This window comes from Odocoileus virginianus, chromosome 1 (assembly GCF_023699985.2).
Source record: "Odocoileus virginianus isolate 20LAN1187 ecotype Illinois chromosome 1, Ovbor_1.2, whole genome shotgun sequence".
NCBI classification, from domain to species: Eukaryota; Metazoa; Chordata; class Mammalia; order Artiodactyla; family Cervidae; genus Odocoileus; species Odocoileus virginianus.
Window position 1 is genome coordinate 103,430,873 of NC_069674.1, and position 13,836 is coordinate 103,444,708.

Genomic DNA, 13,836 nt, shown 5'->3' on the forward strand with positions numbered 1-13,836 from the left:
TATATTTTGATTCGCAGTTTTAATGAACACCCCCAAAATTAGAGGGAAAAAAACCCTTTCTTTGGTTCATATTATAGAAGTTTTTATAAAAATACTCTTTAGTTTTCAGAACTGTATGAAAGCAGCTGCATTAAACTGTGTATTTGTTAAACTGTTCAAGGGACCTTTCTGAAAGTAGAGCGATACCTCACATTAAATAATAAAGGTATTTTTGCTAACAAAATATATTCTAAAACAAAGACACAGTAACATTGAATCCTACAGGCCAAAACAAATGGGCTAAGTTATGTCTAATCTTGAATTTATAACTATGGCTTCAATGCTGAATTTCACATGTACTAAGTCACTTCAGTCATGTCCGACTCTTTGCAACCCTATGGACTGTGGCCTGCCAGGCTCCTCTGTCCATGGGATTCTCCAGACAAGAATACTGGAGTGGGTGGCCATGCCCTTCTCCAGGGGATCTTTGTGACCCCAGGATTGAACCCCCGTCTCTTACATATCCTGCATTGGCAGGTGGGCTCTTTACCACTACTAACATCAGGGAATCCCAAATTGTATATGCTAATGACAAAAAAATAGTTAAAGGTTTATAATTTGGGGACTAGCAGGCTCCTATTCAGAGACTTTATATTTTATCAAGCTGATAGATGCTACTCGACTTCTTTCTGTTTTCAACTATCCTCTACATGAATTCTGAGAGGCAGATTACAAATAAACCCTGCACTCACCATGGCCTCTGCAGAGTTACATCTCTGGAGTGTTGTGCAAATTAATCTAAAATGTGATTTATAATAATTTCCTTTCTCAAGTCAAAACAAGGAACAGCCTGGAGGAGGAAACTGCCAACATTAGGAAGGTCATATTTTTTAGACCTCTGGTGGGAAAGAGACCTGTGTAATTTTACTTGATTAAAACCACAGAACTGTTTAACTCTGTTCCTGCATTAGGAAAGCCAGTAAAATAATCCAAGACCTTAAATGCTTATATAACAGAGTTTGCACTGTCTGTTTTTCCTCAGAGGCAAATGTAACCCAGCTGTCTTTCCTGTAGCAAGGCTGTGCATGCATGCGTGCATGCTTATTGCTCAGTCATGTCCTACTCTTTGCAACCCCGCGGACTGTAGCCTGCCAGGCTCCTCTGTCCTTGGGGATTCTCCAGGCAAGAATATTGAGTGGGTTGTCTTTCTTCCTCCAGGGGAACTCCTCAACCCAGGGATCCAACTTGAACATCTGCATCTCTGCATTGGCAGGCGGAATCTTCACCACTGAGCTACCTGGGAAGCCCCATAGCAAGGCCATGACCCCGGAAAATAGCAGAAGAATGGCTGGAAAATGTGCGTGACACCATCATCTTCTTGCAAAAATTGCAAGAAGCTGCTACTCTACAGACTCATCTATTTTGCTTTAATCTCATTTACATGGAAACATATCTTTTAGTTTTCATATTATCATACTGTAAATGAACATTAGTTTCTTGCTGAGTTTATACATTTACTTGTCACACTTCAACAATTTTCTTTTAATGTGATCTCAACGCATATCACAAAAGTGTGGCTCTCATCTATTTGAATTTCCAGAAACCAGAATAAAAAAATTAGGTCCTAGGAAGGGATAGTGTAGCACTGATTAGGGATTCACTCAACTGATTTTTATCCACCAGTGAATATCTGATCATTAGAAAATAAATTCATTTCAGAAATGTACAACATAAAAAGAAAAAGAAAAACAGCACTGAGAAGAATCTTAGTATCTGTTCAATGCACTTATTTTTTAGTTGAGGAGTGTAAAGCTCAGAGGGGAAAACTAGCTTGAAGTCATAAGCTAGTTATAGACAGTTATAGACAAAAGCTACTTATAGAGTCAGGCCTCCTAATTCAAGGCTCAATATGCTTTGCTCTCAACAATAGTACAATCACTCACTTAAGGTCTGTAGAGTAGGAACTTCAAATCTTATACATCTTTTGTACATATTTCTATTCACTGAGTGTTTATTTCTGCAGCCTGAGGTTACAAACGTAATAATACCAGGCAGGTGTATAAGGCTGCTGGGTAAGAGCCTCAAAGCACTCCTGAGGCTCCCACACTCTCAACACTGAGGTCACCTAACTCCATCTGCACTCTTGACTATGCCCAGGCAGGACAGGACTGATGAAGAGAAAATTAATTTGTAAACTGCTGGTTTGCTAAATGAATTAAGCAAAAATTAGGAAATGCAAGTGGGTCTTGGTCTTTACACTAATACTCAATTTTGTTACATGTATTGTTTCTTCATTCAGCCAGTATTTCCAGAGCACCTCCAAGGTTCCAGACATAGCAGAGACAAGAGTAAGCAAGAGAGACCCAGTCCCTGACCTTATGGGATTTATAATCAAATAGCACAAGCCAAAAGCTAACAGATAAACAAATGACAAAATAATTTCAGTGTACTATAAGTGCTATTGAAGAAGCTGAACTGGATGATCACAATGGTAAAATTCTATTTTTGGAAAGGTGGCCTTTTAAAAAATATTTCATTTATTTATTAAAAAAATTTTTTTTTGGCCATGTCACAGTTTGCAGGATCTTAGTTACCCAACCAGGGATCAAACCCTCAGCAATGGAAACATGTTACTGTAACCACTGGACTACCAGGGAATTCCCAAGAGGTGATCTTTTTGAACAATTAACACAGGATCTATCAGCTGTGTGATGAGACTCAGCCTCTCGAGAAGCAGGGAGAACAGTGTTTCAGGAAAGGGGAAAAGCTAAGTAAGAGGCTCTGGTGTGTGGACACATTTGGGGTTTGAAATATTTTCTCCCAAAGATAATGTAAAGATGAACACTTTTTTAGAAACAAACCTGTATTCTACACAATTTTATTATCTTATTATATACAGATGGGACAAACTTCTGCATTAGGAAAGCACAGTGATTCTAAATCATGTATAATTTACTTATTTTCAAATGCATGTAGAAAATAAGTCTCAGGTAAGTGCTTCAATATGACTCTGTTTACAAGAAAAAAAAAATAGTACAGTACTTTGACCAACTGGAATTCAGAACTGCATTCCCTTTAATTCTGAATGGCTTTACATATCATCTGGTTTACTTTGTCCAGCAGGCAAAAGTTCCAAAGGACTAAGCTTGAAATCACTCACTACTACTGAATTACTACTACTCACTACAAATGACAAAATGTTCATTAAATTATGTGATACATTTTTGGGGGGGTATTAGTACAATCTATTTTCATAGCACAAGTGTCATATTTGTTGTATGTAGAAAGCACATATAATGGTTAATAATTTGCCATTGGTTAATAATAGTACTGATATATAAATATAAACACATGATGATCAATAATTTATTGGAAGATTAGGCAGTTCTATAAGGTAAAATATCTATGTAAATAAATATAAAGACCCAGGGCCACCTGAAATTGAAAGATATGGATCAAGCATCTGAATTCCAGTTTTGTGAGCAGGAAAGGAGATCAGTCCTGGGTGTTCATTGGAAGGACTGATGCTGAAGCTGAAACTCCAAAACTTTGGCCACCTGATGCGAAGAGCTGACTCACTGGAAAAGACCCTGATGCTGGGAGGGATTGGGGGCAGGAGGAGAAGGGGACGACAGAGGATGAGATGGCTGGATGGAATCACCAACTCGATGGACATGAGTTTGAGTAAACTCTAGGAGTTGGTGATGGACAGGGAGGCCTGGCGTGCTGTGATTTATGGGGTTGCAAAGAGTCGGACACTGAACTGAACTGACAGTGACTGAACTGAACTGAACTGAACCCTCAATACAGTCAAGCTTGGGCAAATTCTAACCCTCTCTGAATTTCATGTCTCTCTCAAAAGTGTAGGTTAGGATAACTTCCTAGGTTTATGAGACAATGAAATACCAATTTCTAAGAGTCTGGCACACACAATAAACTCAGTAAATTTTAGTGTTTGCCCCCCTCCCCATATATTTTCTCTAATAAAAATAGCATTAAAAATACAAGAATTATGCTCAGATTCCTTCTGTCTCTTTTAATCAAAATATGATGGTATTTTTCACATGAGAGAAAAAGGGAGGACAAAGGAACCGCTGCTATAGCTCTTGACACATCAAACCCTGAATTAAGACCCCGTGTTTCTAATTGTTCTGCTGCCTGGGACTGTCCCATTTTGACTGTCTAGCTGCTCCACAGCTTCCACTATACTGCCTTCATCTGAGACCCAGACACGTGCCCAAGCGCAGTAAATCACAGTTAATTGCATGCCTTAAATTAAAAGACAAAAATGATGCACAATTAATTGGAGGAAATTGTCACTTGGTGAATGAGTCTTGCTCATTACACTTTGTGCACAGGATGCATGCCAAGTCTGTGTTCCAGGCAAGAAGACTCCGTCTGTGACACTGAGGTTCAACCTTTCTGCTGAGCAGTCTGCTCAAACACTTTAAAACCCTCAGCGCTGCAGGTGGAGAAGAGACAGCTTGCTCCGCAAGGACATTCAACACGGAGGCTGCACATGACCATGACAATCAGAAGGAACCTAAATGTTCAGCGACCAGGGACTGAATAAAAAGACTAGGTCTTGGCCCTTAAGAGAAAAATCTACATTGTAACAAACGATTTTTTCATATTGAATAAGATGAGAAAATGTCCATGACATGTTCCTCAATGAAAACTGCTTACAAAACAGTGTGGGTTTCTTCTTTTGAGGATTACATAATAAATAGAAGAAGAAAAAGAAAGAATGAGGAGAAAGTGGGAAAATAAACAATACAAATGCTAACATTTGTAATCTCAGAGTTGTTCATACTCTCTAGATTTTTCTCCTTTTCTAAAAAATTTTCTAAGTTGTTTAAAATTCCATTTCAATTTATTTCTGAACCTATTACAAAATGTCAGTTTTAAAGATTCATAAGAATCCTTTAACATGAACTCACCCATTGTAATAAAAAAGTCACCATAAAATTAAAAAATAATACCTAGTAAGCACTTAGATACAATCCCATTATTCCCTTGGTTATACAGACAAAATAAAGTTAATAAAAATGCATTCTATAAATATACAAGAAAACAATGTTCAGCAAAATTAAATGTTCAGTACAATAAGTTATGCAAACATATACCTTATAGTATATATTAAGATAACAGAAGAAAATCACTATGAATCCTTATTAATACTAATATCAACAAACTAAAAAAAATGTTCACAGCGAACATAATAACCTTGAATTTGAGGAACTGCAAATCTTCTCTCTTCCATACCTCCTCTCTCATCATTTTCTACCCTGAACTGAAACACTTTACATCTAGCCACCTAGTATTATTCTGATGCTAAAACTTGACAACAAACAACTTTCTAGCTCACACACACACACACACACAGAGTTTCATAATTTTCACCAAATAAGATGAGAACAAATAAGTTCTGCAATATATCACCAATGATGTTAACTTTTGTTTCAATTTTAGAATAAAAGAATATACAAAATGCAAGAGTAGATTCATTCCAAAGGTACTGAACAGTCTCCTAACCTTGAAATAAGCAATAAACATTTCCTGCTCTTTTATTTCTCGGGGGGTTGATGGAGTGGGAAAAGATAATCATATTCTGGCAAAGCCTGTATCTCAATCTCAGGCGTCCTTACATCCCAAGGGTAATATTTCCATTCCACTCTTAATGGAACAAATTTCTAATCAGAATATGTATCCAAAAATAATTGAGGCAATGCAATGTCAACAGATCACGCTGCCATCAGCACTCCTGATGCTGGGAATGAACCCCGCACATCGGTGTGACAGAGAATGTGGGCAGTGCAGACACATCAGACCCCAGGGAGGACACAGTGGTTCTGCTCCCCTTCGGGTGCTCAAGTCAGTGCAGGAGGACAGCTTCCAAGCTGGAAGAAGCCCATCTCAAACCCTGCCAGGGAGGGATGACTGACAGTGGGGCCAGGCCAGGACCGCCACTGTGGAATTGGCATCAGTGTCTTCCTTTATAAACTTACTGAGCATCTTTGAAACAACAGTCATTTTTGGAAAGGTTAACAATGCCCTTAGATTTTTGACAACAAACACTACGGAATGTATTTTATGATGCTCTGAAACTGTCCAGAGGTTTAAAATTCAGGTTTGAGAATATACTGGTAATTGTTGAAGCTGGGTCACGAGCAAGGGAGACACCTTAACGTATCCTACTTTAGAATGCGTTTGACATTTTCCTAATAGAAAATGAAAAAAAAAAAGATTTCTTTCAAAGTATTTTATATTCAAAATTATACTGACTCCAACTTTGGAAATATATGAAACCTGATTTGTGCATATTTAAGACTTTAATAAGCAATGTGGACTTTTAAAAAAATCCACCAAGCATGATGTTAATCATAAAAAAAAAAAATATCTTCACTCCTGAAGAAATGTTACCAGGATCTATAACGATAGAAGTGCACCTAAACAAATGCAGTGCCGCCACATGCCTGGCATTCTCACAGTGTGACAAAATAGACTGGTAATTAACTGCTTTCCTACCGAAATCTGCCAGCTTTAATTCCCCCGTGTCACTGATCAGAAGGTTCTGTGGTTTCAGGTCTCTGTGCAAAATATAGCGCTGGTGGATGTAAGACAGCCCTCGCAGCAACTGAAATAAAAACAGCTGGAAAAACAGGGAGAGAAAAGTTAAAATCTGAACACAGTCCAATGCCACTTTCCACATACAGTCGGCCAAGTACTTGTATTTTTTGAAAATGGGTACCCATCACTAAATTCCCAATCAAACCATTTAAACAGAATTTGCATACATGTATGGAAATTCCTAATGCATAAAGTAAACCTGAAAATTTTTAATAACCTATTACGTCAACCCAGAGTTCCTTAGCCAGAAAGATCTACAACCCATCTTTGTTCTAAAAATTAAGTGAAATGTAAAGAATTATTTTGTAAGTAATATGTGATTTCCTCAGGTCTAAACTGATGCTTGAGACAGAGGAAAAAAACCCTATTCAGAATGTTATAAAAGGAAGCAGAATTTTTTATGTAAATTTAATTTACATGTATTTAATTCCATGGAAATGATACAAACATGGTATCCAGTGATTCACTCAATAACATGCTTTAAGGAATAGAAAGATAAGATGATCTGAAATAATTAAAACAGTAACAGTCACGTGGTTCAATTATTACTACACTGTAATTACACTGCTGCGACACATATGGCCACAGAGATTAGGTTGTTGCCTAAAGACAGACGTGTACCTTCACTAATTACAGAACAGACCCAACCTAAAGGGAAAGGAAACACAGAGAACAGAGAAATCAAGAATGCAAGAGCAACAGTTTCATAAGAAATACATTAAGAAGCAACCAATGGTCTTCTCTGTTTATATTCATATTGGATCATAATAAATATTTCCATTTTGATAACAAAAAATGTAATCCACTAGGCTTTCCAATACTCTGTTTATTAAAAAAAAAGGAGTATCTTTAAACTATTTACTTGCCAAAATAATCCTAATTGACATAGTTTTTAAAAAACAATCTCCTAAAACAAAACTGAAAACAAGTGGTTTTAAGTGCCATCAATATTGTAGTCTATGTAATCAGCTGGCAACAAAATGCACTTTCTGAGAAATTTTAAAGGAATTAACTGCCAAATACTGGTAGGATAGGGCTTCCCAGGTGGCAACAGGTGGTAAAGAACCCACCTGCCAATGCAGGAAACATAAGAGACACGGGTTCGATCCCTGGTTTGGGAAGATTCCCTGGAGAAGGGAATGGCAACCCACTCCAGTATTCTTGACAGGAGAATCCCATGGATAGAGGAGCCTGGCTAACTATAGTCCATAGTGTTGCAAAGAGTCATATATGATTGAAGCAACTTAGCATGCATACTGATAGGATAAGGATTCTAGAATCTCCACATAAAAAAGACTGGTAACTCTTCAAGGGCCGTGGGAGCTAACATTTCAGAATATTTTCCAACTAACTAGGGGCTCTGAAAGCGAAGTAAAATTTTTAGAGGGGGGATACCTTGAAATACTTACTCAGTTGCTAAGTCATGCAGACTCTTTGCCACCACATGGAATGCAGCACACCAGGCTTCCCTGTCCTAGGCTATTTTTCAGTGTTTGCCCAGATTCATGTCCACTGAGTCGGTGATGCCATCCAACCATCTCATCCTCTGTCGTCCCCTTCTCCTCCTGCCCTCAATCTTTCCCAGCATGAAAGACAGTAGATAAATTCATTTCAAAATCTTTGTATGTGATAATAAGCTATGGTGGGAAGGCCTAGATTCATTATTTCCAGAACCTAAGTACCAGAAACTAAACACCTGCTCTGTGTTAGGCTGGATTAAATTACTGGCTCAAGAATCTCAGGAAGTAATCCTCTCCTGGACTCCCCCTTTCAGTCCTTCCTGTGTAGCAGATGGAGAGACTTAACGCCATCATCAGCAGCTTCCAGCCTCATTCCTCACTTCTAAAACCCCCTGCATCCCGAAGCGGAAAAGCTTACAATTTCAAAGAAAATCCAAATCCCTTCAGTTCAGAAGGGAGAAAGGATGAGCAAATAAAGCCACTTTGTGTTTTCAAAAGCTTTTCATCAGTCAGTCACATAGGCAGATCGCAAAACAAATAAACTGAATTTCAAAAATAAACTGATTTGGAAAGTCTGCATTTGGAAAGTCTGCCTTCTGCAAGGTGCTAGCTGGGACTTACCAGACTGTGATTATCTACCTAACCACAGCAACACATTTTAGTTGAACAAGCAAATTACATGAAGTGCCAGCTGCTATTCTATGCATCAGAGAATATGAATTCATTTGATCTCTGTAAAGAAATTAAAAAAAAAATTTTTTTTGATGTGGACCATCTTTTCTTTAAAGTCTTTATTGAATTTGTTACAACATTGCTTGTTTTATACTTTGGTTTTTTTGACCCCAAGGCATGTGGGAATTCCCTGACAAGGGATTGAATCCACACTGTGTTGGAAGGCGAATTATAACCACTGGACCAGCAGGGTAGTCCCTGACCTCTGTAACAATTTTAATGGTGATGGTACCACTATTCTGGGCTTCCCTGGCGGCTCAGCTGGTGAAGACTCCGCTGCAACGCAGGAGATGCAAGAAATGAGGATTCGATCCCTGGGTTGGGAAGATCCCAGGGAAAAGAAAATGGCAACCCTCTCCAGTATTCTTGCCTGGAAAAGTCCATGGACAGAGGAGTCTGGCGGGCTCCTATATAGTCCATGGGGTCACAAGGAGTCGGACACAACTGAGTATACAAGTCCGTGCACGCGCACACACACACACACACACACACATGCACACATCACAACCTATCTGTATCAGTGATGAGGAAACTGGAATCACTTTAAGGTCCAGGACTCAAATCCAAGAAATTTGACTCCAAAATCCACTCCCTTAACCACTCTACTCTAGGAATCTTGGCCAGAATCTTGGCAGTTTCCACATAGAAGCTGCTTCCTCCAATTGACAGGAAAAAGTACAGGCATCTAACAGCATGGCCTTCAAGGCCACTGTGCTGAGCCCTGGTTCCGGCTGGGTGCCCAGGCATCACTGCTCCACATTTCCCGACCCCAAGCAAGCTCATGAATCCCCCGACACTCAAAGCATACTGCTCTTCAACGCTTTTCCTTCGTTCTTAGCTCTTCTCTCACAGAAAAGCCTTGTCTCCCTTTTGCCTGCTAACCTCCTTGTATTTCTTAGGTCTCTCCTCGAACACCGTTCTTCCCTGGTGCCTTTCCAGGCCCCAGGGCTTCAGTCTCCCTACAGGTCTGTGTGAGGGGTTCCTCCTCTGTGCTCCGGGGGCAGCTGCTACCTCTGTCTATCACAGGATGGGATTCCCCTGTCTCCCCAGAATGTGTTTTGTAGTTCAGTCACTCAGTCATGTCCCACTCTTTGCGACCCCACGGACTGCAGCATGCCAGGCCTCCCGGTCCTTCACTAGCTCCTGGAGTTTGCTCAAACTCGTGTCACTGAGCTGGTTATGCCAGCTCATCCTCGGCCACCCCCTTCTCCTGTCCTCTATCTTTCCCAGCATCAGGGTCTTTTCCAATGAGTCGGCTCTTCGCATCAGGTGGCCACAGTATTGGAGCTTCAGCTTCAGCATCAGTCCTTCCAATGAATATTTAGGGCTGCTTTCCTTTAGGGTGGACTGGTTGGATCTCCTTGCAGTCCAAGGGACTCTCAAGAGTCTTCTCCAACACCACAGTTCAAAAGCATCCATTCTTCGGCACTCAGTCTTCTTTATGGCCCAACTCTCACATACATACACGATTACAGGAGAAACCATAGCTTTGACTATATGGACCTTTGTCGGCAAAGTGATGTCTCGTTTTTAATATGCTGTCTAGGTTCATCATAGCTTTTATTCCAAAGAGCAAGCGTCTTTTAATTTCAGATTGTTTGCCTCAACCATCTTCCTAATCTCCTCCCACAGCTGACACTCATTACTAAGTAACGTGATGACTGAACAGGATTTAGGGATATCTGGGTGAAGCAGATACAAAAAAGAACAGACTCCTGGAATGGGAGTTCCTAGAAACTAAGAGTAGAAGTGGGAAGACCAGAAGTGGGAAGAGCCAAAGGGCTCTGCTTTTAACACCTTTACTAATTAGTGGAAATACATAATCCTCATGTTAATCCAGAAGCTATTCAAATAGGATAGCATATTAAAGAGGATTAAGAAAACCAGTGCTAGGTAAAGATGCAACCACTCACTCAACTACAATTGTATACATGACAAGCTAAGCCCCACATAAGAGAGACGGAGCCCCGAGCATCAAATGGAGCCCTAGACAAATTTTTAGATCTTTGAACAATGCACAAAGTTAAGTCAGAACAAATCCCCAGATAATAAATTCCTTCAGGATTTACTAAGTGCCAACCATCTGTCAGGTGCTACCATGTAAGAGGGATGCAAAGATGAATAGGATGTAAGATGTAGTTCCGTGCCTTGGGTATGAGAGACACATCAACAGATGCGTGCATCCGTGCTAAGTCGCTTCAGTCGTGTCTGACCTGGGAGAACCTATGGACTGCAGCCCTCCAGGCTCCTTTGTCCATGAGATTCTCCAGGCCGGAATACTGGAGTGGGTTGCCACGCCCTCCTCCAGGGGATCTTTCCGACTCAGGGACTGAACCCGCGTCTCTTACACCTCCTGCACGGGCAGGTCAATTCTTTACCACTAGCCCCACCTGGGAAGCACATAAACAGATGAACTGCATTTAAAGAGGTCTGCTTAGCAGCAGCGGCACTGTGACAGCGACACAGACGGAGTGAAACGGAAGGCGCAGAGGAGGGAGGAAACCTCATTATGCATCAACCTTTAGTAGGAAAAGGAGCTTTCATTAGATGCACGAGATGAGACCATGTATTATATGACAAACCTCTTGCTTTTCTGAGGGAAAAAACTGAGGAAACCAAGCAAGGAAATCACTGGGCAGATAAATTAATAAGAGGAAAAATTTTAATTAATGAAAAGAAGACAATATATGAAACTGTAAAATGATCAACACACCATCATAATAATAATGGTGGCAAAGGGACACTATAATTCACTGAAACCATTAGTAAGGGCTTCCCTGGTACCTCAGTAGGTAAAAATGTCACCTGCAATGCAGAAGACCCTGGTTCGATTCCTGGGTCAAGAAGATCTACTGGAGAAAGGATAGGCTACCCACTCCAGTATTCTTGGACTTCCCTTGTGGCTCAGCTGGTAAAGAATCTGCCTGCAATGCAGGAGACGTGGGTTCAATCCCTGGGTTGGGAAGATCCCCTGGAGAAGGAAAGTCTCCCCACTCCAGTATTCTGGCCTGACAATATATGAAACTGTAAAACTATCAACACGCCATCATAGTGGTAATGGTGTTGAAGGGACAATATAATTCAGTGAAACCATTAGTAAACTTGGTGCATTTTCTGTTAAACACCTTCAAATGTTATTTCTAAAACACCAAGTTTACTCGTGGTTTCAGTGAATTATATTCTCCCTTCAAGGGACAAGGAAAGAGCAATCATTCTGAGTTTAACAGAATGTGCCATAGAATATTCATTGGGAATGTTTTGAGGACCCAAGTCTTAGGGATTTCTTTCTTGAGACATACAGGCAAGTATCTAACTGGCCCACGTAAACTTCTAGGAAAGCCACTTCACTGGGTTGTTGTAGAAATCACCACATAGCAAGCTACATTAGATCTCTGTGAAAACCAGAGGGTACTGTGAAAACAAGAAGGATCACCAAAGGCGGGGCTGATGCAGAGGAAGAGGAAACGCCAGCTTTGGTACTCGCTAATAAAACTTGGTGAACGTCAACGCAATCTCAGGCACTGAAAAAGAAGGAAAAATGGAAGACAAACTCACAGTAATTGAAGGTTTACACTCATTTAAAGACTGTTCTGGGACTTTCTGCTAGTCTAGTAGCTAGAACTCTACAACTCCCAATGCAGGGGGCCCAGGTTCAACCCCGGTGAGGGAACTAGATCCCACCTGCGTACGTGCATGCTTAGTCACTCACTCGTGTCCAACTCATTGCAACCCTATTGACTGTAGCCCACCAGGCTCCCAGACAAGAATACTGGAGTGGGTTCCCATTTCATCTTCCAGGGAATCCTGCCCACCCTGGGACTGAACCCATGTCTTCTGAGTCTCCTGCACTGCAGGAGGATTCTTTACTACTGAGCCACCAGGAAGCCCTCTAGATCCCACATGCTCCAACTGAACAAACAAAAGACCCAGTATGCCGAAACTAAAAGACCCCAAGTGCTGCAACTAAAACCTGCAGTAGCCAAATACATAAGCAATAAATTAACTTTAAAAAAGAGTAAGTAATTTTATGTACTGGTTCCAAATAGGAAAAGGAGTACGTCAAGGCTGTATATTGTCACCCTGCTTATTTAACTTATATGCAGAGTACATCATGAGAAATGCTGGGCTGGAGGAAGCACAAGCTGGAATCAAGATTGCCGGGAGAAATATCAACATCAGATACGCAGATGAAACCACCTTTATGGCAGAAAATGAAGAACTAAAGAGCCTCTTGAGGAAAGTCAAAGAGGAGAGTGAAAAAGTTGGCTTAAAGCTCAACATTCAGAAAACTAAGATCATGGCATCCGGTCCCATCACCTCATGGCAAACAGATGGGGAAATAGTGGCTGACTTTATTTTTCTGGGCTGCAAAATCACTGCAGATGGTGACGCTTATTCCTTGGAAGGAAAGTTATGACCAACCTAGATAGCATATTAAAAAGCAGAGACATTACTTTGCCAACAAAGGTCCATCTGGTCAAGGCTATGGTTTTTCCAATGGTCATGTATGGATGTGAGAGTTGGACCGTGAAGAAAGCTGAGTGCCAAAAAATTGATGCTTTTGAACTGTGGTGTTGGAGAAGACTCTTTGAGAGTCCCCTGTACTGCAAGGAGATCCAACCAGTCCATCCTAAAGGAGATCAGTCCTGGGTGTTCACTGGAAGGACTGATGCTGAAGCTGAAACTCCAATACTTTGCCACCTCATGCGAAGAGCTGACTCATTGGAAAAGACCCTGATGCTGGGAAAGATTGACGGCGGGAGGTGAAGGGGACTACAGAGGATGAGATGGCTGGATGGCATCACCAACTCGATGGACATGGGTTTGAGTAAACTCTGGGAGTTGGTGATGGACAGGGAGGCCTGGCATGCTGCGATTCATGGGGTCGCAAAGAGTCAGACACAACTGAGCAACTGAACTGAACGGAAGTTTTTGTATCTTTTATAATCTTGTATTTTTTTCCTTTTCTTTTAAACAAATGAGAAAACTAAAGCTCTTAAAGCCCAATAAACTTACTCAGTCATCCAACCATCAG

General features: G+C 40.7%; 1 protein-coding gene across 5 annotated transcripts in view; it reads right to left on the minus strand.

Annotated features, from left to right (window-relative positions):
* CDK14 (cyclin dependent kinase 14) overlaps positions 1-13,836 on the minus strand; it is a 642,874-nt gene that overhangs the window by 318,786 nt on the left and 310,252 nt on the right. For all 5 annotated transcript variants that reach the window (XM_020914848.2, XM_020914849.2, XM_070471844.1 and 2 more), the window contains one exon: positions 6,508-6,631. In XM_020914848.2, the coding sequence (XP_020770507.1) occupies positions 6,508-6,631 (124 nt within the window). The remainder of the gene's footprint in view (positions 1-6,507; positions 6,632-13,836) is intronic.